Source organism: Anopheles coustani, chromosome 3 (genome assembly GCF_943734705.1).
Source record: "Anopheles coustani chromosome 3, idAnoCousDA_361_x.2, whole genome shotgun sequence".
Lineage (NCBI taxonomy): Eukaryota > Metazoa > Arthropoda > Insecta > Diptera > Culicidae > Anopheles > Anopheles coustani.
In genome coordinates this window covers 61,447,450-61,473,225 of record NC_071288.1, presented here as the reverse complement: position 1 = coordinate 61,473,225, position 25,776 = coordinate 61,447,450, and the positions used below count along the sequence as shown (strand labels likewise).

At 43.7% G+C, this 25,776-nt stretch overlaps 2 protein-coding genes across 3 annotated transcripts; both read left to right on the top strand.

The window, feature by feature from the left end:
* Positions 1-1,181: 1,181 nt before the first annotated feature.
* On the top strand, positions 1,182-14,133 carry LOC131272325 (tetratricopeptide repeat protein 39B-like). 2 transcript variants are annotated; one of them, XM_058274023.1, is made up of 10 exons: positions 1,182-1,218; positions 2,996-3,300; positions 9,431-9,462; positions 11,325-11,429; positions 11,516-11,857; positions 11,946-12,111; positions 12,189-12,517; positions 12,587-13,093; positions 13,160-13,300; positions 13,372-14,133. In XM_058274023.1, exons 2-10 carry the CDS (start codon positions 3,220-3,222, stop codon positions 13,481-13,483), a joined length of 1,815 nt encoding a protein of 604 aa, XP_058130006.1. In that variant the 5' UTR covers positions 1,182-1,218; positions 2,996-3,219; the 3' UTR covers positions 13,484-14,133. The 2 variants fall into 2 exon arrangements, with proteins under 2 accessions (XP_058130006.1, XP_058130005.1); XM_058274022.1 differs by lacking the exon at positions 1,182-1,218 and adding an exon at positions 1,345-1,443.
* A 2,291-nt stretch (positions 14,134-16,424) lies between these two features.
* Positions 16,425-25,464, top strand: LOC131272371 (cholesterol transporter ABCA5-like). Its single transcript, XM_058274084.1, has 9 exons — positions 16,425-17,326; positions 17,408-17,594; positions 17,657-20,842; positions 21,721-21,907; positions 22,001-22,275; positions 22,357-22,509; positions 22,597-23,267; positions 23,337-23,671; positions 23,741-25,464. The coding sequence occupies exons 1-9, from the start codon at positions 16,425-16,427 to the stop codon at positions 23,845-23,847; spliced, it is 6,003 nt and encodes a 2,000-aa protein (XP_058130067.1). The 3' UTR covers positions 23,848-25,464.
* Positions 25,465-25,776: the final 312 nt, after the last annotated feature.

Sequence of the window (25,776 nt, the reverse complement as noted above, 5' to 3'; positions counted from 1 at the left end):
CTACGAGATTTGGGTTGTACATGAAGCACAACACAAATGCGAAAACTAGAAACGCTACGTGTAACGCTTCTCACTCGGTCTTTGTGTGAGAATAGTCTTTGCAATTGTGACTACAGAAGTATAAAAGTCTCTAAAATTAAAAAAAAAAATTGTTGGATTTTTTACGAATAGTAACTTTAGTCTGTGGGAGGCAAAACATAAATGCAAAAGTGGCGCTTCTATACAAAGCTCGAAAACAAGTTAGTTGGAATTGACTTCTATGCATTTTATGAGGAGTTCATTGGGATTATTCACTTCTTCTTCTTCTTCAGCGAGGATTTACTCCAGTACGGCTATTGAATCCAGCTTCCTGGGCCTTCGCAAGCTAACCTAATTTTTTCATTTAATTTATTTTATATGAAAATTGTCATTAAGTTAGTTGAGTTGGATAACACTCCGATTCATTGTCAAACTTAAGGAAAGAGTAGAAATCCACTGCCTGTTACTGCATGATCTGGCGCAACTCGTTTTGCTTTGCTGTGAACACAATCGCGATGTCCGAGTACCAATTATCAAGGAGTAAGAGTAGGACTGCATTCTGTTTTAACGTTTGCTATGAGTACTGAAGAAGTGATCTCGTTCTACAGCACTGCTGCGAGAGAACACAACATGCGATCTCTAAATGTCACACAGCGCTCTCCCGGGAGAGCTGCTGAAGGAGACCAGCACGCCATCTGTTCAAGTGGGCCAGAACGGGATCGCCAACGCACAGTCATAATCTGGGAGCGAAAAATGCGGGTATTGCTAGCACACTCTTTCATTACTGATCTACTATCGTTTATCTCTTTCCGATTCATATTTTGCGACATCCAGGAAGGTGAATGCATAAAAACTTTTAAAAAATAGTAAAATTAATTTAATTTTCTTAAAATTTGAAAAATTACAGACACATTGCCGGATATGACGACCGATAAAATATCGTACGACAAAGCACTGCACTGCACAGCACTAAACCTCGTTACTGTGGTATTTTAACGATCGCTGGCAACCGCGCCGTTTAATGTTGTATGGGAAGCAGCCTGCGCGAACGAGAGAACACGAAGTGTGCATTCAACGGCAAAGAGCAGCTGATGTTGCTGATGAAAATTTTCATTTCATTATTCCCTCATTGGACGTTTGCTGCGTCGGTTGGTGGTAAATATTTACGTGTTGTGCTTCGGAAACTGAATGCTGAAAATGGTGTGGCAGTTAGTGCAGCAGTTTATTTAGAGTGCTTCCATTTCTGATGTGATCAGTTACAAAGCATAGAAAGCTTTACCGTCAGTTTTTTGTTCGTTTCTATCGGAGGAAGTGGTCAGACGTGACGAAAGAGGTGCTAAATTTTGCGAGCAGTGGATTCGTCAAACCGCGCAAACAGAGAGAAATTGGAGTAAGGCCCCGCGGGGGAAAACCAATATTTTCTGGGTGTGTAGTGTGCGTGCATGTTATTTTCACATTTTGCTTGGCCATGAATCCCACATTGGAGTATTATTGCAGCTGCGCTAGTTACATCGCCCTTACACCAAGGGACTCGTTAAAATGTACCGACAACTCAAAGATCCTCGCTTGTTTAGAAATGCGACGATTGTATCCACAAAACTATCTTCTATTGTCGCAGATTATAAGAACCATGTAGTTTCCGTGTTTTTCACGCAATGGATTTTTATAAAGTTTAAGTAACTTTAATGGGGAACAACGCAAGGAAATTATGCATCCCGAACAATGAAGCTTAGCTTTCTTTGGATACCTAAGTGGGCAGAAGGACCACACCAATATCGATTTCGGATCTCGTTTCTGACTTTGGTTGTGCATTCTGCCGAGAAATGGGCTTAGCACTGAGAAATGCTGTTGCTTAATAATGCAAAAAGGAATTCAATCATGAGAAGGACAAGGACAACCCACAATCAATATGCCACAAAACAATGTACGTAGTATTGAATAGAGGGAAGTTCTTGCTTGCCACCTTTCGAGTTTAAACTTCTTACATATATGTAATGGCTATAGCCACATTAAAAATCGATTGGAGATGAAATCATTCACATTCGTTGTCGCACAAGGAAAGGAAATGATTGATAACTATGCCGTACTCTGCTTTATTTTCTCTTATTTTTATATGTTATCTTATCAGTGCCGTTCCAAGAAAGCGAGCTAGTAATTGTCGGTTCGTTCTTTCACGCGTAAAATAACCTGGACAGCGATTTCCTCAATCGAAATTATCGCATAGAGCAGATTTTGTTTGCACACGTGTTTGAATTTTTAGATTTGTCGTTTTGTTTTTATTTTGATTACATTTTGGCTTGTTTTTTGTTCACATGCGCAGATGGAAGAATCCTATGGGAGTGAGTGTGACATAGCAAAACATTGAGTTTAATCTTCGTACATAACAGTTAATTCATTTATTTGAACGGTAATTTCAAAAAAATATATTTTTTTCAATAGAAAAGAAGAATAATTCAATAGAAAGAGAACAATTAATGTACGTGGACGGAAAAACCATGCCTAAAAGAGCAACCTTCGTGTAACGCTAACCTTCGAACTCCCCATTGACAGGGAACACCTTCTTATCAGGAACAAAACAGACAAGAAAATCCCACTAAAAGGGTTATGTTATGTTTGGAAACACGTTTTAGAGAACTTCTTGCTAGTAAGTAGTGTGGCAATGTCGGAAGTTGTTCAGTTATCTGTAGAAAAGAAACAATCTTCACCCGGGGGAGCATAAATGTTTGTTTTATCGCTATCGCGTACGTATGTCAGCGGGTGTCGGCGATTTTTATTGGTGCGAAGCTAAAAACATGTTTTGTTAAGTTGAATCACTGAGGCAGTGTTAGTTCCTAGGTCATTTTGTCAAACTTTCCCCCAACTGCATATGCTTGTAAACTCTGTTGCCCGTAATGGCACATGAATTGAAATAGCAAACAAAGCTGTAGTAAACCGGATGTATCGTATTCACATGTGCTGTATGTGTCAGCAAAAACAGATTCTTGTGCCAGTTTCAGTGCGGTCAACACCGGTCATGAGGCAGCAGCGAATGGAAACGGTAACTTCTGGTGGACTTGTTAATGTTTAAGAAAGTTACCTGGCACCAAAGGGGGTTAAAGTAACCGCCAAGAGTAAAGCGCAAAAAAAAACGATCTTCTTCCCTGTTGGTACTGCTTTGCTTATCTTGCGAAAACATTGCGGATAGTTGACGTACCGGAAACCATGGCTACAGCAACGGCTACCACGTCAACAGCAACAGCTAACAATCAGCAAGAGCTGCAAAACTACGACGACGATGATGAGGTAATTTTTATTGACTTTAAATCGAAAATTTTAGTGTTTATGCCATTGATTTACTGCAATTTACTAAAATTAGTTTTTGCATTGCACTTTTGCAATTTAATGAAATTGTTTTCAATTTTCCTTTCGAAATTTCTGGTATATAAAGTTGGGAGAATGAACAATTGCAGTTCTGTTCACTTTGTCTATGTGAAGCCATTTATGAATAAAAACATGCGGCTGCGCTTATTTATGTTGTGTATAAATTAACGTTAAAAAATTACTACTTACTACTAATGTTTTCCTATTGGACTGAAGTCAACAATTTCGCTTGAACTCATAGTAAAGTGAAAATACAAAAAAAAAACGATTATACAATTGCAAACGACCTGGATGGAAGGCCGGTCTCGTTTTTAGTTGGGTTTAATAATAAAGTAGACAGAGTTAAATGAGTGCATTTTGGTTTATCTAAAACTCAGAATGACTGATGATTATCCAACTATTGCATAGATTTCTGAGAGGCTGATTGAAAAATTATTGTATATACAAAGTAACCTACAGACAAGTTTGAAACAACTAGTAAAATCAATTCTAGAATTTTTACACACAAGATATAAGGAATAAAGTTCGATAGACATAAAGGGGCAGTTTGTTGTCTTTAATATCTCCCTTTTACCTAATGCCACCGTGTTTTCATGTAGGGTATCCTTAGTTTTGTTGTATATTTTAATCAAAACCTAAGCTAGATTTAGAAATTACTACAACATTATGAAGTGCACATATTTACATGAATTCTCAATACATGATACATTTTTTGTATATCATCATCTTTAATTTTCTGTTATTTGGAAGTTTGACAGAGTTCAATAAAAGATTTATTGTTCAGACACATGCCACTATCGCATCATAAATAAATATGAAATGCAGTTTCCCAAGACACAAAAACGAAGCGGAGGATGAATGAATAATTCAATTTACTTTCGATTTGTTTGCTCTGTCAGTGTTAATTATCTGTAAATGTAGACTAACCTCTATTTATTGCAGAACTAGGCAAAGTGCTATGTAGATATCGATATTAGCAGACACACAACACTCGCCATCATGTCTTCCAATGCACCCCATTCAAATGGTACAAGGTGTCAGTTTCGGACACGTACAAAGTTTCGACCATTCGTCTGCCGACTACATTATAGATTACGCAGCCCCGAAAGCGTACGTAGGAGGGAGAACACGTGTTTGCTTGTATCCACCCGAGCCCTCGAGGTTGGCATATTTATTGGGCAGGTTCACCACCCTTGTACCTCGTTTTGGATGCAACTCACGCGATGACAACCGACGCACACGGCACGAGTCACGTGTTTCGGAAGCCACACGAATGCCATTTCTTAGTGCTACGAATAGCCTTTGCCGTAGGATGAGAATTAAGGTCCAGGGACCGACCAACGGAGGTGAAATTGCTACGTTATTGATTAATGCTACGTAGGCAGGCCTCCTTACATTTTTCTCCCCAACAGCGTTCAGTTACTGTCTGTTGTAATATAAGTTCACCATTCTCTACTACTTTATCAAAGGTGAATTTTATTTTTGCAATTATTATCCAAGCTGTAACCGCGGTTCAGTTGTTACTTCATCGAATCTTGTAATAGTAATTCCTACTGCATCATGTCCGAGATTGCAGTCTGCTATCATGTCACGGTACATGGGTACATTACGTTCGGGGTGCATCGGACACTTGTTGCAGGGTCGGACAAACTTTCTACTGCCCCACACCCGGAACTGTCACTCTTGCAGTTGGTCTTTTGTTTGTCGACGATAATGGTGGACAAACGGGGACGGTGATCGATCGAAGAAAGAGTGTCGACCAGTATGAAGCAGAAGAAATGCATATGTTGCCACGCGGTTAGACACCACCACCAGAGTGTTCCTCTTCCAGAGTCAACAGAAATTCGGTTTGCCATTGCTCTGGTTATGGTAGCAAATTGCAATCAAAGCTATGTGGTCGGCAGTTCGCGTGTTGCTTTCTATGGAGGGACAGTTCATTTTTTTAAAGAAATGTTTTTAATTTACCCTTGAGTCAGCTGGTTGCAGAGTAAAAACCTAGCTAAAATTAGCTGTGAGTCAGCGAACGTTTCCCGCTGTTCGACTTTAATTTTTTTTTTTGACAAGTTTGCGCAGATTAATTGCACTACCTTTACTGTTCATCTCCACATAGCGAACTCATAGGAAACTCTGGTGAAACTCCTGTCAAAATTTTATGGAGTTTCGAGTTTCCCGAGTTCGCAAAGTGGACACGCATTTGTTTCGGTCTTCTTCGCTTCTTCTTAATCCGTCAGTTATTAAACGTCAGAACGAGGGGCTTTGCTAGTGCTGTCAAGAGTTTCCTACGAGTTTCCTACGAGTTTCCCAGCTGTTGCGGGAACTGAGTTCGACAGTTCGACGGAGGAGAGTTCGCTATGTGGAGATGAACAGTTAGACACATTTCTGTAAAAGGAAAGCTAATTTCGTAGTTAACATATTTTAGTCAGTGCATATCAGTTAAGTTTTTACCCTCCCATATGCTTCGTCACATTTTCGCGGCCTACTGGACGCAAATCCACAGCGAGATGAAACATGTTAGATATTGAATGTGGCTTTCTAGAACGGTAATGTTACCCTCCCATCGATGATGCATTGTTGCCATTATAGAGCGCAACTTGTCAGTTGAAACCTGGCACTTGTTAGTATTATGATGGGACTTTGTAATAAAAAGCCGGAAAATGCTGTAACACATTGAAAAAGTTGCTTGTTTGTCACATTGATTTAAACAAAATCTTAAAAAGGTTCCGAAATGGATGCAATTCAAGTATCCCTCTTCTTCTTCTTGGCCTAACGACCGTTTTTGGTCATGCCTGTCCGTTAAGGGCTTACGCGACTTTTTCTCTATGTGTACGTGGATAGTCAGTGCTCTCGTACAGGGGAGGGTCCTGTCGAGGTGGTGAGCCCCGGCGCGCATGGGCCGTTTCAATACGACGTATTCCAGTCCTTTATTTGTCCCTCTTGTCCTTTATTTGTTTCATTCGTAGCACTTCGTTTCATACAAGTGTCGAAGCATCCTTTATATCAGTTTTGTGCCAAATGATGTTGCAACTTTCTTCCTTTTTGGACAATAATTCTGCAAAAGTCTTCTTCGGTCCAGTGAACAAATGTATTCTTTCGATAAATTTTCCTTAAATTATAAATTTAGGATTAAATTCTAAGGAATTTTGGAGTTTGTTTGTTGCGGTAATTAGTTGGAACAATGTTGTTCCTATTGATGGCTGACTTTTAAGTCTGTCAACATACAGAAGTTGTAGTAATACCGTTTCGTTAGTGTAAATAATTCTTCCAAGTTAAACTGTTTCGCGAAGAACTTTCTTCACAGTTTCCATTCCTCAAAGATCATTAATACAGAGACTCCAATAGCCAAGTTTGAGCATTCTTATTTTTCGACGAATTTCCCTTTTATTGTGTTCGTATAAGATCGAAAGATGCCCAGTTTTAGTGTTATTACTAGTTCTTACATAAGAAATTCCGCAAAGTATTCATTTTATATGAAAAAAGTACTGATATGTGAAAAAAGTACTGATAAATCTATTACAGTTATTTCACATCGTTTGCAATCGTTTCAAAGCAAGTGAACGACAAATAAAATAAATGTTTTTTAAAAGTTGATATTCTGTGATGATGGTATGGTTCTTTTTTTACAAATTATATTCTTTCTATGGCGCTGCTAGTGACTGTATTTCATTTTCCACCTGATTCATTTTCCAAACGAAAACAACTATAATGTGCTGTGATGCGGGCGTCGTCGGTGTTGGTATCGGAAGTGAAGGGAACAAATCGAGTGGAAAACGAATGGTTTCCCACGTAGTGCAAAAATAAACAAGTAGCGTTAACCGATCTATTGTGTGTAGGGCCTAAATTAAAATGCAAATTTGTTTCACCCTTTGTGGAAGCTCCATTCTCTGAGGGGGTTCAAAATAACACGTTAATAGGAGAATGACGACTTGCTCAAGGATTGGAAACTTAAACCGATTTTCATCCGGCCCTTTGCACAAAGTTGATGTCATGGCGTCTACAGGATGGCATCTGCATCTGCTCTATTTGTGGTTTATTTAAATGATTGTGAATGAGATTAGTACATCAGAGTTTTTACAAGAAAGAACTCTAAAATAAGCAAATTGAAATGAGAGTTGTTTGTTTGCATTGAACATCGCCAACAACAGTGTTCGTTAGTGATCTACAGATTAGCAAACCCATCCACTTCACAGTAGTTCTATCGCGAGCTTCCTAGAACAACTAATTTTCAACGGCGCAAAGCTTTGCCATACGCTGGGACGTGTCGATCCGTAACCTTCGACCAGGGTAGGTCGCGACCACCATCCTTTCTCGATTACAAATTGCAATGTACACGACCTTAGACGTTGCACTTGAACCGCTGAGACGTAAACTGATGCAAAAAATCTCGACGCACCATTGAAACTAGCTGTGGACCGGGACCGGATCGCGCTTGGATAGGTGGTGCCGGGTTAGATGGAACGGGAGTTGCCAGAATGTGTTGATATCCACCACTCACCAACGGGTCCATTTAGCCGCGTCATATGGAACACTCGGAGGCCGCAGCCCGAGCAGTAGTAAACCTGTTGATGGTGTTGCATGAGTTGTACCTGATACCGCTCAACGATCTCCATGCTGCATTTCACTGCATTTAACAACAGGCGTCGCGGAGAGACAGTGGCGGCAGCCGCGTACTCTATCATTATCTGTGGAATGTTGTTATACTACGAACTTTAACCAACGATCATAGTTTTTGTATGTATGTGCGTTTGAATTTTCGAAACAAAGCAGAGAATTAATTAGTCAAAACCGAAACATAGCGAATCCGCGATTCTTGGTTGTTAATTCTATCGAGAATTATAAGAATATCAACGCATAATCGTTATTCCTTTTTTGTGACCGGCAGGATAAAATGTACACCCCAAGCTCATTTTTCGTACCTTGTTTTGCATTTGTTTTATAGAGGTCATTTATGAAGCAGCGAAAAAAACAGGTTAACTTTGAGAAAAAACTGTAACAAGATAAAGTGCCCATTTAAAAATAATGAGATTTTCAAAAAGTTTTCTCCCAATTGTTTATGTTTTGATAAGTTATATGGTTGTTAATAATCTCCTTGGGTATACTTGTGACATTATTTATCTTATGTTTCTTGAAACGTTTACACTTCTTTATCATTCTTTTTAGGTATCTCATTACTAGGAAATTAATTTTTCTTTTGTTTTTCAATCTCATAACATAACAATATTCTTTATAAAGCTTAAACTATAGTCAAATGTGGATATATTGTTATGACTTTTAATGCGGCACCAGTGGAGAACTGTAGAGGTTGAGACGCGCAAAACTAAGAACATCCGAAAAATGAAATAGAACGCAAAAGTAACCATCAATGACATCTCACTTCATGTCAGCTATCATTTTTCGAACGAACTTTTCGTCGCCGCCTCGTAGCACAAGGGTTGGAGACCAGATTCTGTTGGAGGCATTCTCATATTAGCAAGGCTCTCTTAACAGATCAATCAAAATGTTATTGGTAGCGGCGAGATCGTGTCGCAGATTGGGTGAGGTGCCTAACGATCGCCGATGCAAGGAAATAGAGAGGCATTTGGAACGAAATATGATGCACTCCGGCTGGTTCTCGTGGAGTGGAGTAGGAAGCTTTCTAAAATCTGATTATGTAATGACTGTCAATTTGTGTATAAACATACTGCAGGGAAATCTGAATCACTGATCCACACCCAGGCCATTGAGGAGAAGTTCATTTTTCAGCAGGACAACGTCTCAAACCATAAGAAGACGAAGTCTTTTCTGCCTGTCTTGTCGAATACAACTGCTGGAATGGTCTCCTCAGAGCCTGAATCTAAACTTCATTGAACATGTTTGTGCAATTCTGAATGCTAGGATAGACAAAAATGGCTACGAGCAAGAATGGCTATTTTGTAGCTCTGCTAATTCATAAGTGATTTTTATAAAGAATATGCAAAACAAGATACGAAAATGAACACAATGCTCAAATCGTTGCTAAACTCGTATTGGATTAACCCTTATTAAAACGAACTGTTATGTTTTTTTCTTATTACAGTTTCAAGATGCCTGTGACAGCGAATCCTCCAAGTAAGTAGCAATGCTAAGTGTCGTTGTACCTTGATTAAAACAGCTAATCGTATTGTCAAACTGATAAGTATGTTTGATGCCATCCTTTATTGTGCGGATGTGTCGGTTTCTTACCAATACTACCGAAAAATGTTGAAGTTGAGGGTTTAATTCACTGACATGTGAACACGGGTTAATACCCTTCATGTTTTGAGCTGAATTATTTAGTTTAAAGATTGGACGGTGCTAAGGTTTGTGAAGTGTTCGCTACATGTTGTGGAGTATCCTCTCAACATCCAATCCCACGATTAAAATGTTATGAAAACATGTATACAAGTTATGACTAATAATTTTTTTTTGTGTAGTTTGATCAAAATTACCCTCTGTTTCTACAAAACCTTTTAGTTGCTATTTCCACCACCAGTTTGGCATCAGTTTTGGTCACAAAAAAATGTGAAGAGTAAGTAATTCTTGACTTACTAAACCTTTTGGAACATGAGAAATGAACATGTTATGCTGGCTGTGAATAAGGTACTATCCAATCTATCAACTAAAGAAGCTCATTTATGTATTACTTTATCTCATGGACATTTTTTTGTCGCAAAAAAAAAAAATTCAAATCATTTCTTCAAATAATAATAGATATATAACCCTAACATACTTCTCCGACGACGTGGGTGCGAATCCCATCTGAGACCGGACCTTCCCCTGTGCGATAGGACTGATTTTCCACGTACACTAAGGGAAAAAAGTGTTGTAACCCCGTCATGGGGCAGGCATGACCAACAAGGTTGTTACGCCAAGAAGAAGAAGAAAAAGATACTTCTCCTTTCATTTTAAACTTTTCCAAACACACAAAAATAATATAAAATTTCATTTTCAAGTACATATTCATTATAAGAAGTTTTTTAATATTCGATAACTTTTTCATAGATCCCTCTCCTATCACTTTTTCGGAGCAAAGCCAAAACTAATTGTGGTTTAGGTTAGAATTAAATCTGTATTGTTTTTTGTAAAAAAGCATTGGATTGAAACATCTACATCACGGATTAAGTTGTTTACTTTATCAAGCAAGTTCTCTTTCGTACAGGGGAGGGTGCGGTCTCTGGTGGAATTCAAACCGACGCCGTTGAGGGGGTGAGTCCCGGCGCTTATGATTTTCTTACTGGCGCTACCGCTCCGCTGTCGCGGACCTCTTATGAATGTAACGAATTGATAAAAGTGACCACTTACTTGTTAAAGTTTACTAGTTGAGCATATTTGTCATTAGAACTAGATATATTTGATGTTTAACTTTATTCTAAATTTCCAACAGAGATTCTATTATATAATAGTTGTTGACAAGTTAATCCTGCATGCATCATTATATTATGTTGTTACGCGATACTGGGCATTTTAGTTAATTTTTAAACATTCTGTGCCTTTTTTTTCTTATATTTTACATGTCGGTGTCTTAATTAGCGGTCGGAGCTATTGTGGCTAGATCTTTGAATTGATTTAGGCTTTGTGGGATTTTTTTCATCCCATGATTACAATCGAATCGTTTTCGCGTCGGTCTGTCAGTCTCATTAAGGATCCATGTGGTTAATATCCATGTTTATGACAAATATTTCTAAAAACTGAACAAGTCTACGACATTTTGTTTTCGAGGACATAGTAGTATGTATTTACAAAAGAAGGCGCTGTTGAGTGACGAAGCAAAAGTCGGTCCAGGCCGGTATGGCGGACTGTGAAGCTTCTATAAGAAAGTCTAGTCACATAAAGCCCACATCCCCTTCGAAATTTCCATGACATTTGGGTAAATTGGTATCAAAAGCAGTGTTGGATTTGCCGTAATGTGCATAATTAGATGTTAATGTTGAGTCTATTTCTGTTCCATCTAGTGCCTGCGGTATGGATCTGGACACGGCGTTGGCGGAAGCGAAGATTGCGGTCGATCTCTTCTTCAATAATAAATTCAACGACGCGGAAGCTCTGATGAAACCCATGTGAGTGTGGCAAATTTATTTAGTAAATCGATCCCGCTAGAAGTTGACATTTACTAACGTATGTGTCCTTTTTTGCTTTTGCATAGGGCTACATCAAGCATGTACCATTCGGTGGGCCACAGTGTCTTCACGTACTTGGAAGCGATGCTCACATTCGAGCAGCAGCACATAGCGGCCGCATCGGAAGCGTTGAAACAGTGTCTGAGCGTATGTAATCGCTACCGAAAAAAGAACACTCTCACGGAGACCATCGGCAAGACCTTCAAGAAGGTGAACTACGACCAGTACACGGACCTGGAGGCGCACGCCGAACTTTGCTCGGCCGAGGCGCTTCTGCTGAAGGCGATGCTGACGTTCATCGAAGACGAAACGCTGACGAGTCTGATCAAGGGTGGCATGAAGATTAGAAATTGCTTTGCTATGTACAAGTGAGTCGCGAATTCTCTCCCACAACGAGTACCCTTCGAGGACGTTTTGGACAGCAATCTAATCGTGCATCTTCCTTGACCTTTCCAGAGAGTGCAATAACATTTTGAACCACCGACAGTGGCAATCGGAAAGCTCCAAGCTACACTTTGAAAGCGGCGTCCGAATGGGGCTGGGGACTTTTAATCTTATGATATCGCTACTTCCGGCTAGGATAATCAAGCTGCTCGAGTTCATCGGGTTCTCCGGGAACAAGGTGAGCAGAAAGCATGATGGCAATCATGCAGGAACATCAAAGTGCATCATGTGAACTAATTTATCTCCTTCGAGCAGCAATCGGGAATGCAAGATTTGATTACCGGCTCGCAAAGCGAAGGCATCCGGCAGGTGCTTTGCGTAATGACGCTGCTCGGGTACAACCTCATCGTGTGCTACGTGCTGAGCCACAAGGAGGGCGATTTACGCTTCTGTGATGAACTGCTGATGAAGCAGTTGAAACTCTACCCGAACGGTGTGTGGTTCCTGTTCTTCAAGGGCCGACTGGAGTTCATGAAAGGCAACCTGGACGAGGCCTTGATGTGGTACAAGAAGTCGTGGAAGTCGCAAACTATTTGGCCGCAGTTTCATCATCTGTGCTTTTGGGAGCTGCTATGGGTTAACTGGTTAGTATGAGTGATGTGAAAAATGTCACCATGAAACCTACATAGCCTGATGCTCCTTCTTTTCCTCAGCTTACGGTTAGACTGGCGTGAATCGCTTCTTTTCGCGACGTACCTGGTCGAGAGCAGCAAGTGGTCGCGCACGATCTACACATATCAGAAGGCGTCGATCATGTGCATGCTTAAGCCGGAAGAACTACACTCGAGCGAGGTGCGAACGATCGCGAACCTGATGAAGGAGGTGCCGAAGTACAAGCAGCGGATAGCGGGAAAATCGTTGCCGATGGAGAAGTTCGCGTGCAAGAAGACTGAACGATTTTTCGCCCAGCAATCGTTCTTGTACGTGCCAGCCCTTGAGCTGATGTACGTGTGGAATCTTTTCAAAATATTGGGAAAGCATTTCCACCTGGCGGACGGCGTTTACCGGATTGTGGAGAACAATCTCAAGCATTACGAGGAGCGCGCGAACTCGAAATCGAACCCAACGTACGGGGTATACGGGGCCGATAACAAGGCACTGCTCATGCTGCTGAAAGGTGCCTGTTTGCGTCAGATGAACAGTCCCCTGCAGGCAACTCGGTGCGTTATTTTGAAGGCTTTGCTCCGAATATCATTCTTATGGTTTTGTCATTTTTATTCTTTTAGATGCCTAGAGGAAGTGATTGCCATGTACAAAGACCTTAAAGAAGACCACTACCTGGTGCCGTACGCAATTGTCGAGCTAGCGCTTATCTTCATCGATGAAGGCAATAAAGATAAAGCTATACTAGCTCTGGAGGACGCCCGGTATGCTATAATTGCAGTGCAGTTGCTGTTGAAGAACGGTTTATGTATTTATTTCCATTTTACCGGCTTAGGAAAAACTACAGCGGTTACTCTCTCGAATCTCGGCTGCACTTCCGGATACATACGGCGTTGCTGGATTTAAAGGGCAAAAGTTACGAGAGCTTACCAGCTGGCGCCGAATGAACGGCACGACCGACGGCTGTGCATTGCCTCGAACATACCAAAACTCTTCAACGATATGTATGACAACAGCGAAAACAAAATGACCAACGAAACGTTGTACGAAACAAAATGTACAACGAAAAGCTATGAACGGGATCGGAGATCTGCCTCGGGCTCCGTAACAAACCCACAGCTACCCATGAAACCAAGAATAGGCGATAAGATGGAGGCATGTGAGCGAAAACTAGTAACATCTGCGTCCTAGGGGGATTACTTTCCTAGTCATGATGTAGCGTAGATGTATCCACCTTGTTTTGCTTTAAAAAATTCCACGCGAGCACACACGTCCAAATAGTTTGATGCAAGCACCATAACGTATACCAAGGAATGGGGTCTAAATAAGGCGTAGGTTGGGACAGGCGTTTTATTATTTGTATCGTTTTACGGTTACCGAATACCGGTGAAACCTCGGCTAGAAAAAAGTTATATTTCGCGGGTTGAAAAGATATTTTAATAGTTCCAACTATAACAAAAACCCAAAAGTTCCGGACTTTGTTGATACTCTTATTTGGTAAGATGGGATAAAAGTAATAGAAAATGGCAAAATGTACTGCAAATTGTATGTATGAAAAACGAACTTAATAAATGCGAAAATGTGGTGAGCCACTTTCACGTAAGCTTTCGTCGTTATCACATTAATTTCTGTTATAAAAGCATTTCGTCATTTTTGTTTCACGACGGTAAAACATAACCGCCGCGAATGTGTTCCATTTGTGTTTGGCGCATGCGCCCGAATCGTTCGAATAGGCTTCTTTCCGACAACTTGAAATTATCGTTTCACCGTACAATAAATAAACTGATCTAACGACTACAGTCGACTATAGACGAGTATACTCGTACGATTGTTGCATCTTTTATGTCCGATATCCGCCGGAGACAAGTTTAAACGACTGGGTAATTAGCATTCCTGATCAGTGGTGAAATTTAAAGGAGAAGAAAAGAAACGTGTAATTCAAAAAGAAAATTGCCACCAGAGTACGCCACCGTGCACCGTGTGCACCCGCGGAAGTTTTGACAAAACCGTCGTAACGGTGGTACGGGGAAAGCTAGCTTTCCCAGTGGCGGTAGGTGTGGTGATGGATGCGCCGTCACAGTGAGTCCTGCGAAGAAAAGACGGTCGGTAGTGAAAATGCACTGTACGCGAATGTTCCGTGATGTGGGAAGAGTGTTCTAGTGGTTCGATCGTCGGGCAAAGCAGTGTTTTCGACGTGCTGTGCGTCACGCCGTGCAGCTGAGCAAATGCGAGCGTTTCTTGGTTTCTATCAAGCACGGTGAGCTGCGTTGTTCGAAAGGGTAAAAAGGGTGTACGATAAAAAAAACTGCTGGACCATCCGTTTGGCATACCGTATTCTGAACACCGCCCGAGCGAACAACGGTGACTCAAGTAAAAGAATCGTGCCGTGCTGGAAGGCGACGCCAGGCAGGGGCAGATGAGCGTGCTAAATGTGTTAGCGAACGATTTGTAGCAGTGAAAAATGAAGCTCGCTGCAGCTTCAGCAGGCAGAGCCTCATATCTACGAAGGATGTAACGACGCATTGAGCAAACCTCCGTCTACAATCTACAACAAAACAGTGCATCCAAAGAGGTAAGACCGTGGATGTGAAAACCCTTTTTCCAATTAGTACTAAACCGCGGTCGGTGAATTCGGAGTGAAAAAAATGGTTCTATCCCGTGGGCGCGTTGGAGACATCCGGAAGCCGTTTGACACTTAGCGAAAAATCGATAATTTTTTCAATCACCTCATCGTTGGCACGGCTCGTACGACGAACGGGGTGACTTCGGCTTCGGCTGGTATTGGTGCGCGTGAGTGTGTGCGAATGGGGAGCGAAGAGGGTGCGTTGAATTATAGCAACTTACCGGCAGAGTCCATGGGAGCAAAAGGCACGCGCGCGGGGTGCGCCTGGGAAAGGAGCATTTTATAGCACCGCCCTCCTGCCACGTGCTTGCTCATTCCACTGACTTCCAGGACTAAACACGCTACACAACAACATATTGTGAATGTGTGTGTTTGTTTCGCTACGCTCTCGGAAAAACGAAGTGCGAACGAGAAAACAGTATGCCGCGTATTTGGAGTGTAAACAAAGTGCACGTGCACGTATCGTGTTTACTTGTTTTGGCGGTTTTTTTATGATTGCTTTGATGCGTTCTCCTTTGTGACAGAATACCAGCTTCCAGCTCATTTTTTATGTTTAATAACATTACAAAAATTTGAATATGGTAAACAAAGACTTACAAACTGACTTGATGTTTGGTTTCAACTTAATGTTATAAATAAGATTCTATGAGATCCGTTTGTCAAAAAATGGATGTTTCTGAAAATATATTAACATCTTAAAATCACAGTTACACAAGTTCTGTTAAAACCCTCGATAGCTTTACTTACCTGTGTTTTCGTAAAAAGATGTGGTACTCCATTTTCTTTGTACAAAAGTAACATTGGTTTTAAAATAAAAAAAAACTTCTCAAAAAAGTAATGCAACTTACAAACTGCTGTGATTGCAGAGCTGAGATTTCTTACTAAAAACACCTCCTCCATTGAAGGAAGAAAATATAACTAGATACAATTTTCTCTTTCCTCTTCCAGGCTCTTAAACACCACTGGAAAACGTACGCCTGTTGTTCCAAGCGTGGCGCTTTAGAGCAAAAGAACAGGCAAGCTCTGCAACACTGCACGTTGGATGTGCCTGGTTTGACTGGTGGGACATTTTTAGCGTAGCTTTCTCTATCAAAGTGACTATTTGTCACTATATACCGCAACCAGTACTAGGACATTCGCACAGTATTCCTCGGTGAACCGAAAGCAATCGTATTGTACAACTCATCAGACCTTTAAAACAGTAGCGAACTAAAAGTATCACCCGCGTATTGGGATAGAACTGAGAAGTAGAGAAAAGAGCAGCCATGGGAAAGGAGTTGTTGAACAGTAGCAACTTTTGCCAGCAGCTAGGCGCAACGCTGGTGCGCAATTTTAAGTTGAAAATCCGCGATTCTCGCAAAACGATCGCGGAAGTGTTCCTGCCCTTGTACACCCTCGGTACGCTGATCGTCCTGAAGATACTCATTCCGAACCCGAACTTCCCGGCCATCACGGAACCGCGCGGTGCAGCTACTCTGTTCGAGCACTTTCAGCATCACAAGGCGCACACTATCGCCGTGCTGCCGCAGCCCAACTCCTCCACGACGGTGCCCTTCTTGAACGAGGTGAACGAACTATGGATGTCGAACCGACGCCACCAGCCGGGCGTGCACCCGATCAAGTGGATCGTGTACGACACGCCGGAGGAGCTGCTGGCGGCGTACTGGCGCGATCCGAGCAAGATGCCGCTGGCGCTGATATTCCACTCCGACGATCCGCTGTTCGGTCCGCTGCGCTACGAGATCCGCACCAACCCATCGTTCTTCGTGACGCCCTCGACGACGGAGCTGTACGCGTCGCTGGTGACCTGCCGGCAGTCAGACAGCTACTGGTCAGCGGTGATCCCCATCGAGACGGGTGACTCCTGCCCGGTGAATCAGTACTATTACTCCGGCTTTGTCGCGCTACAGACCCTGCTCGATTACACCAAGATCCGGCTCGTGACGCAGAACGAGGAGCTGCAGATACCGCACATCACGCTGGAGATGTTCCCCAAGGCGGCCTACACCGGCAATTGGATGGTCGCCTTCCGACTGGTCATTCCCATCTACATGGTGATGGCCCTCTCTCAATTCATTACATATCTGCTAATACTGATCGTGGGCGAGAAGGAAAACCACATCAAGGAAGGGTTGAAGATAATGGGCTTACGTGATTCCGTCTTTTGGTAAGCGTCGGAACCGCTCCTCATAACATATGACTTCATGCTGTTATTTTTTGTTTTGGCTTGGATTCTTCTCCTCCTCAGGTGTGGCTGGTTCCTCATCTATGCCGTGTTTGTGACATTCTTGAGCTTTGTGTCGGTTATATTGGTGTTTTCGCTGGGGGTCTTTCAACACACCAACTACCTGCCGGTGTTTATACTGATCCTCCTGTACAGCTTCTCGGTCATCCTGATCGGTTTCATGATAACTCCATTCTTCGATAACTCACGGGTGAGCTGAGCAGTTCCCTCGCCATTTGCATGTTTCTGACCGCTTTTCATCTCCACTTTAAGACTGCCGGAATTCTTGGAAACTTTGCGGTCAACATTATGTCGCTGCTGTACTTTCTGCAAGTGTTCATCGATGATACGCATACCTCGGCCGCCCTGTGGACGGTTTCGCTCATTTCACCGACTGGGTTTGCGCTGGCGATGGACAAAATCCTCGTTCTGGACATCTCCGGGCAGGGGGTCACGCTTGACAACCTCTGGACCGGACCAGGCATCCCGATCGGAGGCTCCATCTTGATGCTTGTCGTCGACATCGTGCTGTACGCGGCGCTGGCTTTTTACTTCGACTGCGTGATCCCATCGGACCACGGTACCAAGCAACGCCCGTGTTTCTGCCTCAACCGCAACTATTGGTGTAAGAAAAAAGTGCCAAAGGTGCCCTTGCTGAACGGCGAGTCGGCCAACTCGTTTAACAATGCGCTCGAGGATCAGGCGCGCGATGTCGAGCCGGTTTCGCGGGAAATGCGCGGCAAGGAAGCGATCCGTATCGTGGACCTGTACAAGACGTTTCACTCGTGCCGCAAGCCGGCAGTCAACGCGGTCAACGGTATCAATCTGACCATCTACGAGGGCCAGATCACGGCCATCCTGGGGCATAATGGGGCGGGCAAGAGCACACTGTTCAACATACTGACCGGACTAACCTCGCCCACGTCCGGCACGATCTACATCTTTGGGTACGATGTGCGTGATCCGAACGATATGACCATGATTCGTCGAATGACCGGCGTCTGCCCACAGCACGACATCCTCTTCGAAACGCTAACGCCCAAGGAGCACCTGTACTTCTTTGCAGCCGTGCGTGGCATCCCACCGTCGCTGGTGGACAGCGAGGTGAAGAAGACGCTGCGAGACATCGACCTCTTCGATACGGCGGAGACGAGGGTCAAACATCTGAGTGGAGGGCAGAAGCGGAAGCTATCGGTTGGCATCGCTATCATCGGCGACCCGAAGATCATCATCCTGGACGAGCCAACAGCGGGCGTTGATCCGTACTCGCGCCGTCATATGTGGTCCATCCTGCAGAACCGAAAGCACGGCAAGGTGATCCTTCTGACGACGCATTTCATGGACGAGGCGGATATCTTGGCTGAGCGCAAGGCCGTTGTTTCCCGCGGTCGGCTCCGCTGCTGCGGATCGTCGCTGTTCCTAAAGAACAAGTTCGGCATCGGCTACCATCTGACGCTCGTGTTGGACACCAACTCGTGCGAAACGTCCATAACGAAGCTGGTAAACGAGCACGTCCCGCAGGCAGAGAAGGCCCGTCGTCACGGACGAGAGCTGAGCTACATCCTTCCGCACGATGCCGTGAACTCGTTCGTGTCACTATTCGATGACATCGAGAAGGAAATTCGCACCAAGCGGCTCATGCTCGGCATCTGCTCGTACGGCGTATCGATGACGACGCTGGAGGAGGTTTTCCTCCATCTGGAGACACAGCGTGAAGGAGAACAGAAGACCGAAGGTGGCGAGGGTGAGGAAGAGGATGGCGAAGGAGATGATGACGAGGAGGACGGACAGGCGGCAGGCTACCCGGTGACGGATAGCATCAGCCGAAAGGTAATGAAAAACCGTGCCCTCCCGAGGAGCCTCTCGCTGCAGGAGCGTAGCAACAGTTATCAGTCGCTGAAGAACGACACTAAAAACCTGCTGGACGAGCAGAACACCGACAATAAGGCCTCACTGCAAGATCATCGGATGGAGTTCGAGACGATCATACCGATCAATGGGCTCGGGTCAGACGGTGTCAGCCAGGGAACGGCCGGGTCGGGCATTCACCCGGCGTCGATGGGAGGTGTTGGAGGCAATTCAGCGGTCAACTCACCGCAGCGCATCCACCGCAAGAAGCACCACCGAGCGTCACGCAACGGAGTCAGCAAGAGCACCAAAAGTGTGTACGAGGAGCAGGGGCAAACGCAGGGTTCGACCTCGGCGGTGAAGCTCAACAGCCAGAACCGCACCAACTGGATGGACCTGGACGATATACAGCTTCATCCGTCGCGCTGGAGCACGATCGGGGCTCTGTTGAAGTTGCGCCTGACGATTCTCTTTCGTGATATCCAACGGTTGTACCTTCTGATAATACTGCCGCTAGCATTCACCGCTCTCGGACTCTACCTAAATTCGATACAGGTGCTCTCACCGATCATGCGCTCTATTCTGCTAGACAACACGACGTACGGGAGTAATATCACCAAAATAGCCGTGCACGACAATACCAACCCAATGGCGTGGTCTCACGCTCCCTACGTCTATCATCATCACCATCAGCAGCAGCAGCAGCAGACACATGCCGGACAGCAGACACATCCCGGACAGCAGAAACGGGAATCGCAAAAGCAGCACTACGACCCAAGCCCTCAATTCCTCCACCAAAAGCATCATCAGCAACAGCAGCAATCGAAGGAGGCATCACATCTCTACCATCGTTTCCTTTCCGAGCTGCGCCAGTCGGCCAACGTGACCGAGGAGTACAATGGGAACTTTTCTTTGCTGCTCGACATCGCTCCACACATGGCGGCGTTCAATGTGAACATCATCTCCTGGTCGAACGTGTCCATCACGACGCTGTACAACGATACCGCTCAGCACAGTCTGCCGATCATCCTGAACCTGATCAGCAACACGCTGCTCCGTGTGTACGCCGAGCTGTCACCGGCGACGCCCAACTCGCAGAGCCTCTACCAAAGGCCACCACCCAGACGTAGGAGCATTCAGTCGCCGACATCCATGCTGTTCGACTACCAGGACGACGGTAGGGAGGTGGACGGATCGGATGATATTGCGTTCCAACCGCTACCATCGAGCACCAGCACCAGTGCGACGTCTTCATCGTCCGCGTCCTCATCATCATCGTCAGCTTCCGCCGGAGTTGCGGGTGAATCGGTGCTACGCATCGAACTGTGGTCACATCCGTTCCAGCAGACGGCCCAGCCGCAGGAGTTTAACATTGGCACGTTTTCATCGGCCCTGTTCGTGGGGATGATATTTGTGCTGATTCCGGTGTCGTTGGCCGTCGACATGGTGTACGATCGCGAGATGAAGGCAAAGAATCAGCTGCGAGTTAACGGGCTTTCCTCGTCGCTCTATCTGTCGGCGTACTTTATCGTGCTTTCCGGGCTAATGCTGGTCATTTGTGCGGCTCTGCTTGGGCTGGTGTTTTTGTTCGACATTCCGTCATTCCGGCAGGTGAGTGATTTGATCATCCATACGGACTTGGCGTTCTTATTTTGTCCTGTTCTGTTCCATTTATTCTAATGAACATTTCCCAAGTTGCATCAAATAACGTTCAATGCCGTAATTCAGTAGTTGCCATCTATCTGTGCTTCTAACACACCTCATGACTGAATACCGCCTCTAACGCACCTGAGTTTGTCTCAAACTCACCAGCTTTTGTCTCGTGTTCATGTGGTTTTATCTTCTGATTTCAATGTTGTCCCTATCTTAACATTTGGTTATTTAAAATTAATGTAAATATGAAGATTATTGTTTTGTTTGTACAATATTGTTTGTATTAATAAATATTTCAAAGCAGAATACAAAAAGGAAGTGAAGGAAAATTATTTAAAAATGCAAAGATTGGTACTGGCCAAAATTAGACAAATATTTATCAACGATTAATAACAAACTAAACAAGTGACGTTTAGAAGCAATCAAAGTAAGTTTGTATCACCGAATTTACCGTTGCTGTGTTAGCAACAGACAAAAGCTGATAAGAGACAAGCAAGGATGCGTTTTGCCAGGTTTACGTTAAGCGCAAAAGATTGAAAATACACGCGCAAATATCAGTGCTGCCGTCAATTGCGTTTCGTGTAGACGTTAATCGAATTAAATCGATCAAACGCCGTGCTAAGGTATCCTCGATATCGTGTCATTGAAGCTAAGTTGTTTTCTGCCAAACATTCCACTGAGTAAAAAAGGATCACGAATAAGTAAAAAGGATCAATTTTCCTGGTATTGGGAATTATTAACGATTTGTGCCTTATGTAGCCAGGGTTTTAAAATATCGTGCTAGAAAATACCACAAAGACCTTCATTGACTCGTATATGTTTTCTCTACGTTGCAGCCACCTGCTCTCATCACCCTAGGAATGTTGGTATTTCTATACTCCCCGGCAGGAATACTTTGTTCGACGTGTTTCTCGTACTTTTTCGACCGCACTGACTCAGCGCAATCAATTTTACCAAACATTCTTACCTTCGTTGGATTAATTCCCTTCATACTGGTTGTATTTTTGGATATGCTTGGCATCGGTAAGTTGTGCGTCAGATAAAATCTGACGATCGAAAATCTTTGTCGAAATTGAATCTCAAACAATTATTTTATTTTTATCATTACCATTAAAGAGGTTAAGGCGGCGATCGCACTACATTACGTGTTCTCCTTGATCAATCCAATGTACATTCCGTACGCAACGGTCTATTTTGTCGATCGTGTGTATATTGCGTGCCGTCTCAGCTCTGCCTGTGCTGAGCTCTCGATGGCCCACTACATGACCGAGGAGGTGATCGTGATGGCCTGCGGTTGCCTGCTGCACATTCCCATCTGGGCGTTCTGTTTGCGTGTTTCGGACGTGATGAAGAGTGGCGGCCGCATGAGGGATCTGTTTCATCGATCGGCGGTAAGGGGTGGACCGAATACACCCGTGGTTGGTACACTCGGTTTACGGTTTGATGCGACTCCTCTGGTTTATCTGTTGCAGAGCGAGGAAGACGTTATGACCGAGGAGCAGTGTACCGGCGAGTATGAAGACGAGGATGTCCGCAACGAGCGTAGCAGAGTATTCCGTCTCACGGGAAACTCCCAGCAACAGCACGACGATGGCCCGCAAGTGCAGCCCGTTGTTCTAGTGAAGGTCTGTCGTGGGGGAAAGCGCTCCTTAATCACAAATTATGCATTAGTTTTTGGATTGTCAATAACAGAAAAAAAAACCCTTTCGTAGAGTCTTCGCAAGGAGTTCTCCCAGGAATCGCTCTGCGGGAACTGTTGCTGCTGTGCGGATGATGAACCACCAAGAAAGAAGATTTCAGTGCGAAGTCTTTCCATCGCAGTCGATGCCGGTGAGGTGCTGGGACTGCTCGGGCACAACGGTGCCGGTAAAACGACCACCATGAAGATCATGACGGGCGAGACGGCTCCAACGCGAGGTACTGTCCGAGTGGCGGGGCACAGTATCACCATCAACCAGGACGATGCCTTCAAAACGCTCGGCTACTGTCCGCAGCATGACGCTCTGTGGAAGAACGTCACGGTACGGGAGCATCTGGAGCTGTACGCGCGGATTCGCGGCGTCCGCGGGAAGGACCTGAATCGTCTGATCGCGACGTATCTGACGGGACTGCACATTAACGAGCATGCGAACAAGCAGACTCAGCACTGTTCGGGGGGCACACGGCGAAAGTTGAGCTACGCCATGGCGATGGTCGGAGCGCCCAAGGTGGTGCTGCTAGACGAACCGTCTACGGGAATGGATCCAAAGTCGAAACGGTTCCTTTGGGATACGATTCTTGCCAGCTTCCACGGTAAACGATGCGCGATGCTGACGACCCATTCGATGGAGGAAGCCGATGCTCTCTGCTCGCGCGTAGGCATCATGGTGAAAGGGGAACTAAGGTAATACCGGAGGGAAAGTAAGTACCCAGAGTGTCGAATGGATTGGAACGTATGTCGTACTCCTTACAGATGCCTTGGATCGACGCAGCACTTGAAGAACCTATACGGAGCCGGGTACACGCTCGAGATCAAACTGAAGCATGTCGAAAATGTGTATAGTGAGACGCCGATCGAAAGCCAACCCAGCAGCAGTCAGGAGCAGCTACAGCTCGACCAAAGCACGGACCATATCGCACCGGTTATAAGCAACTGCATCGACAACCGGTCGATGGCGTTGCGCAACTTTGTCACGGACCTGTTCCCGAGTGCCACCTTGGAAGAGAGCTTCGCCGATCGGCTGGTGTATTCAGTGCCTCAGCAGGCGGTCAGTTCCTTAGCGGAGTGTTTTTCGCGGCTTGAGAAAGGTACGTTTCTGTATGATAGCGGTTGGTGATGAGCTAGTTAATTGTGTGTTTCTTTCACTCACCTTTCAGCCAAAGTCGAACTAGACATCGAGGAGTACTCGTTCAGCCAAACCACACTGGAACAGGTGTTCCTGAAGTTCGCCCACTACGATGAGGAAACATCCAGCGTGCAGTAGTGAACCTGTAGTTATCCATTTTCTTGCGAATCATCGAACGCCGTTTTCGATCGTCCATTACGCCAACATTGCAATGCGATCTATCTTATTCTAGTCTTTGATCAGTGTCTGACGTGTACGTGAGCTGTGCACATTATGATGATGCGTGCGAGCATGTGAATGTATGATAAGTGTGTGAATGTATGAATGATAGTGTTTCGTGTTCGATCCAATCAGAAGGATCGATATAAAATATGAAGCACAGCGGGTCAATTTCACCCTGCGCTGCAATACTTTTATGTTGTTCATCTAAGCAACCATGGAAGGCGAGACTGCAACAAACCAGTTTTACAAGCATTCCATGTGAAAGTGTATTTATAAATTATGAATGAACATAATTGTTTCATAAAACCAAACCAAAAGAAAAAAAAAACTTTGCAAAAGTGAATTCGCGACGCAAGGATATCAACCACAAACTAACGAATAGATAAATGGTTGCAAAAATAAAAAAATAAACTAGGATGTGATGAACGAAATTTGGATAGCCATTAGTAACGTGGAGCGTATTATATGCATCTCATTAGACCTAGACAGAAAAAAATAAATCAGAAAAGTTAGTAACATACTACATAGACAAAGGAAATCATGACAAAGGTTAGTAAAATATTACAATAAACAAAAATCTCATGATAAACAAATGTAAACGAATGCCACTGTCTCTTGGAAGCAGTAGATGCGTCTTCTCCGTATGCAAATTTTTGCTGAGAAATCATTAAAACGTAATTGAAATAAAATAAAATTAGTCAAAACCCTAAGCGACAAACAAGCAAGCAAATAAGCATGCCAATGCAGGCAAGTGAATTATACAATAAGACTACTAAGCTGAACTTAGACTTAAGCATTTACGAAAGGATGGGGAAGTACCGGGGGGAGATAGATTCGAAGGAGGTAAGACAAAGATAGAGTGAGTACGAGATGGAACGTTTGTCGAATGAACTATGTTAAGTAAGTTAGATAAGAAATTGATAGAAGGTGAACATATTCATAGAGAGGCTATAGAGTTTTGGACAAACGTGCAGTAACTGATTGTTTTTGGAAACAAACAATTTAAAACAACAGACACAACTCAATTGTGTTGCTTAAACCATCTGGTACGAAAAGTAAGATAAAATAATGAAATTGAGCACATTATCAATGCGCGGTTATCAACATCAGTAACCACCTTTTGCAGAAAAGAGCACCAACGAAGCAGGAATCCACTTCAAAAGTTTGATTTGTAAACTGTGATTCAAATGGAAATGTGAATAAATGCAGGGGTTGAGTAAACAAAAAACTACAGCCAGATAAATTAGAACAATCCATGCAATCCTTGCCACAAATGCCGGCTGTAAATTGAGCAAAAGATGCAAATAATGCGAAAGAAACAATTTTCGGAAAGTATCCAGTCCTCAGCATCAGCAGTACATGTAGCAGGATCTTCGTATTTATGTAAGGGAAGAAAGGGAATGAAAGTAGCTTGATGACGAGTGAGAGCCGCGATTTCAAGGGTTAGAACAGATGAAACCAAAGGAAGCATTTACTTGAAGGCAATGCCCACTGACGGCCGTTAACTAAAGGAATTAAGACAATTTAAAATAAATCTTCAAAACTGAAGTAAGTAAAATGGCTTTCATTAATTTACTGAGGAAAGATAATTTTGTTTTTAAAGTAGATCGTCAATCAAAGGATAGATTTTTTATCATTTCTATACTATGCTTTTATTTCCCTTCAAAATGAGTATGTAATAATTATTACAAAACAATGAGCATGGTTAGAAATCCGACGAAACACAGACGTAAAAAAATGATTGCGACCAGTTTATTTTGTTTCCCTTCACGACTCTTAAGCCATCAAATTTATGGATGCTAAGATTAAATAAAATGGTTGTTTCAAAGACCGGAGTGCGACGTA

Excerpts from the sequence above, each read along its gene's own strand:
- LOC131272371 (XM_058274084.1), top strand. The coding sequence starts at position 16,425 with ATGGGAAAGGAGTTGTTGAACAGTAGCAACTTTTGCCAGCAGCTAGGC. Across the intron at positions 17,327-17,407 it reads TTACGTGATTCCGTCTTTTG|GTGTGGCTGGTTCCTCATCT; the intron begins GTAAGCGTCGGA and ends TCTCCTCCTCAG. Across the intron at positions 22,276-22,356 it reads ATCTGTTTCATCGATCGGCG|AGCGAGGAAGACGTTATGAC; the intron begins GTAAGGGGTGGA and ends TATCTGTTGCAG.
- LOC131272325 (XM_058274023.1), top strand. The coding sequence starts at position 3,220 with ATGGCTACAGCAACGGCTACCACGTCAACAGCAACAGCTAACAATCAG. Across the intron at positions 3,301-9,430 it reads ACTACGACGACGATGATGAG|TTTCAAGATGCCTGTGACAG; the intron begins GTAATTTTTATT and ends TTCTTATTACAG. Across the intron at positions 11,430-11,515 it reads GAAGCTCTGATGAAACCCAT|GGCTACATCAAGCATGTACC; the intron begins GTGAGTGTGGCA and ends GCTTTTGCATAG.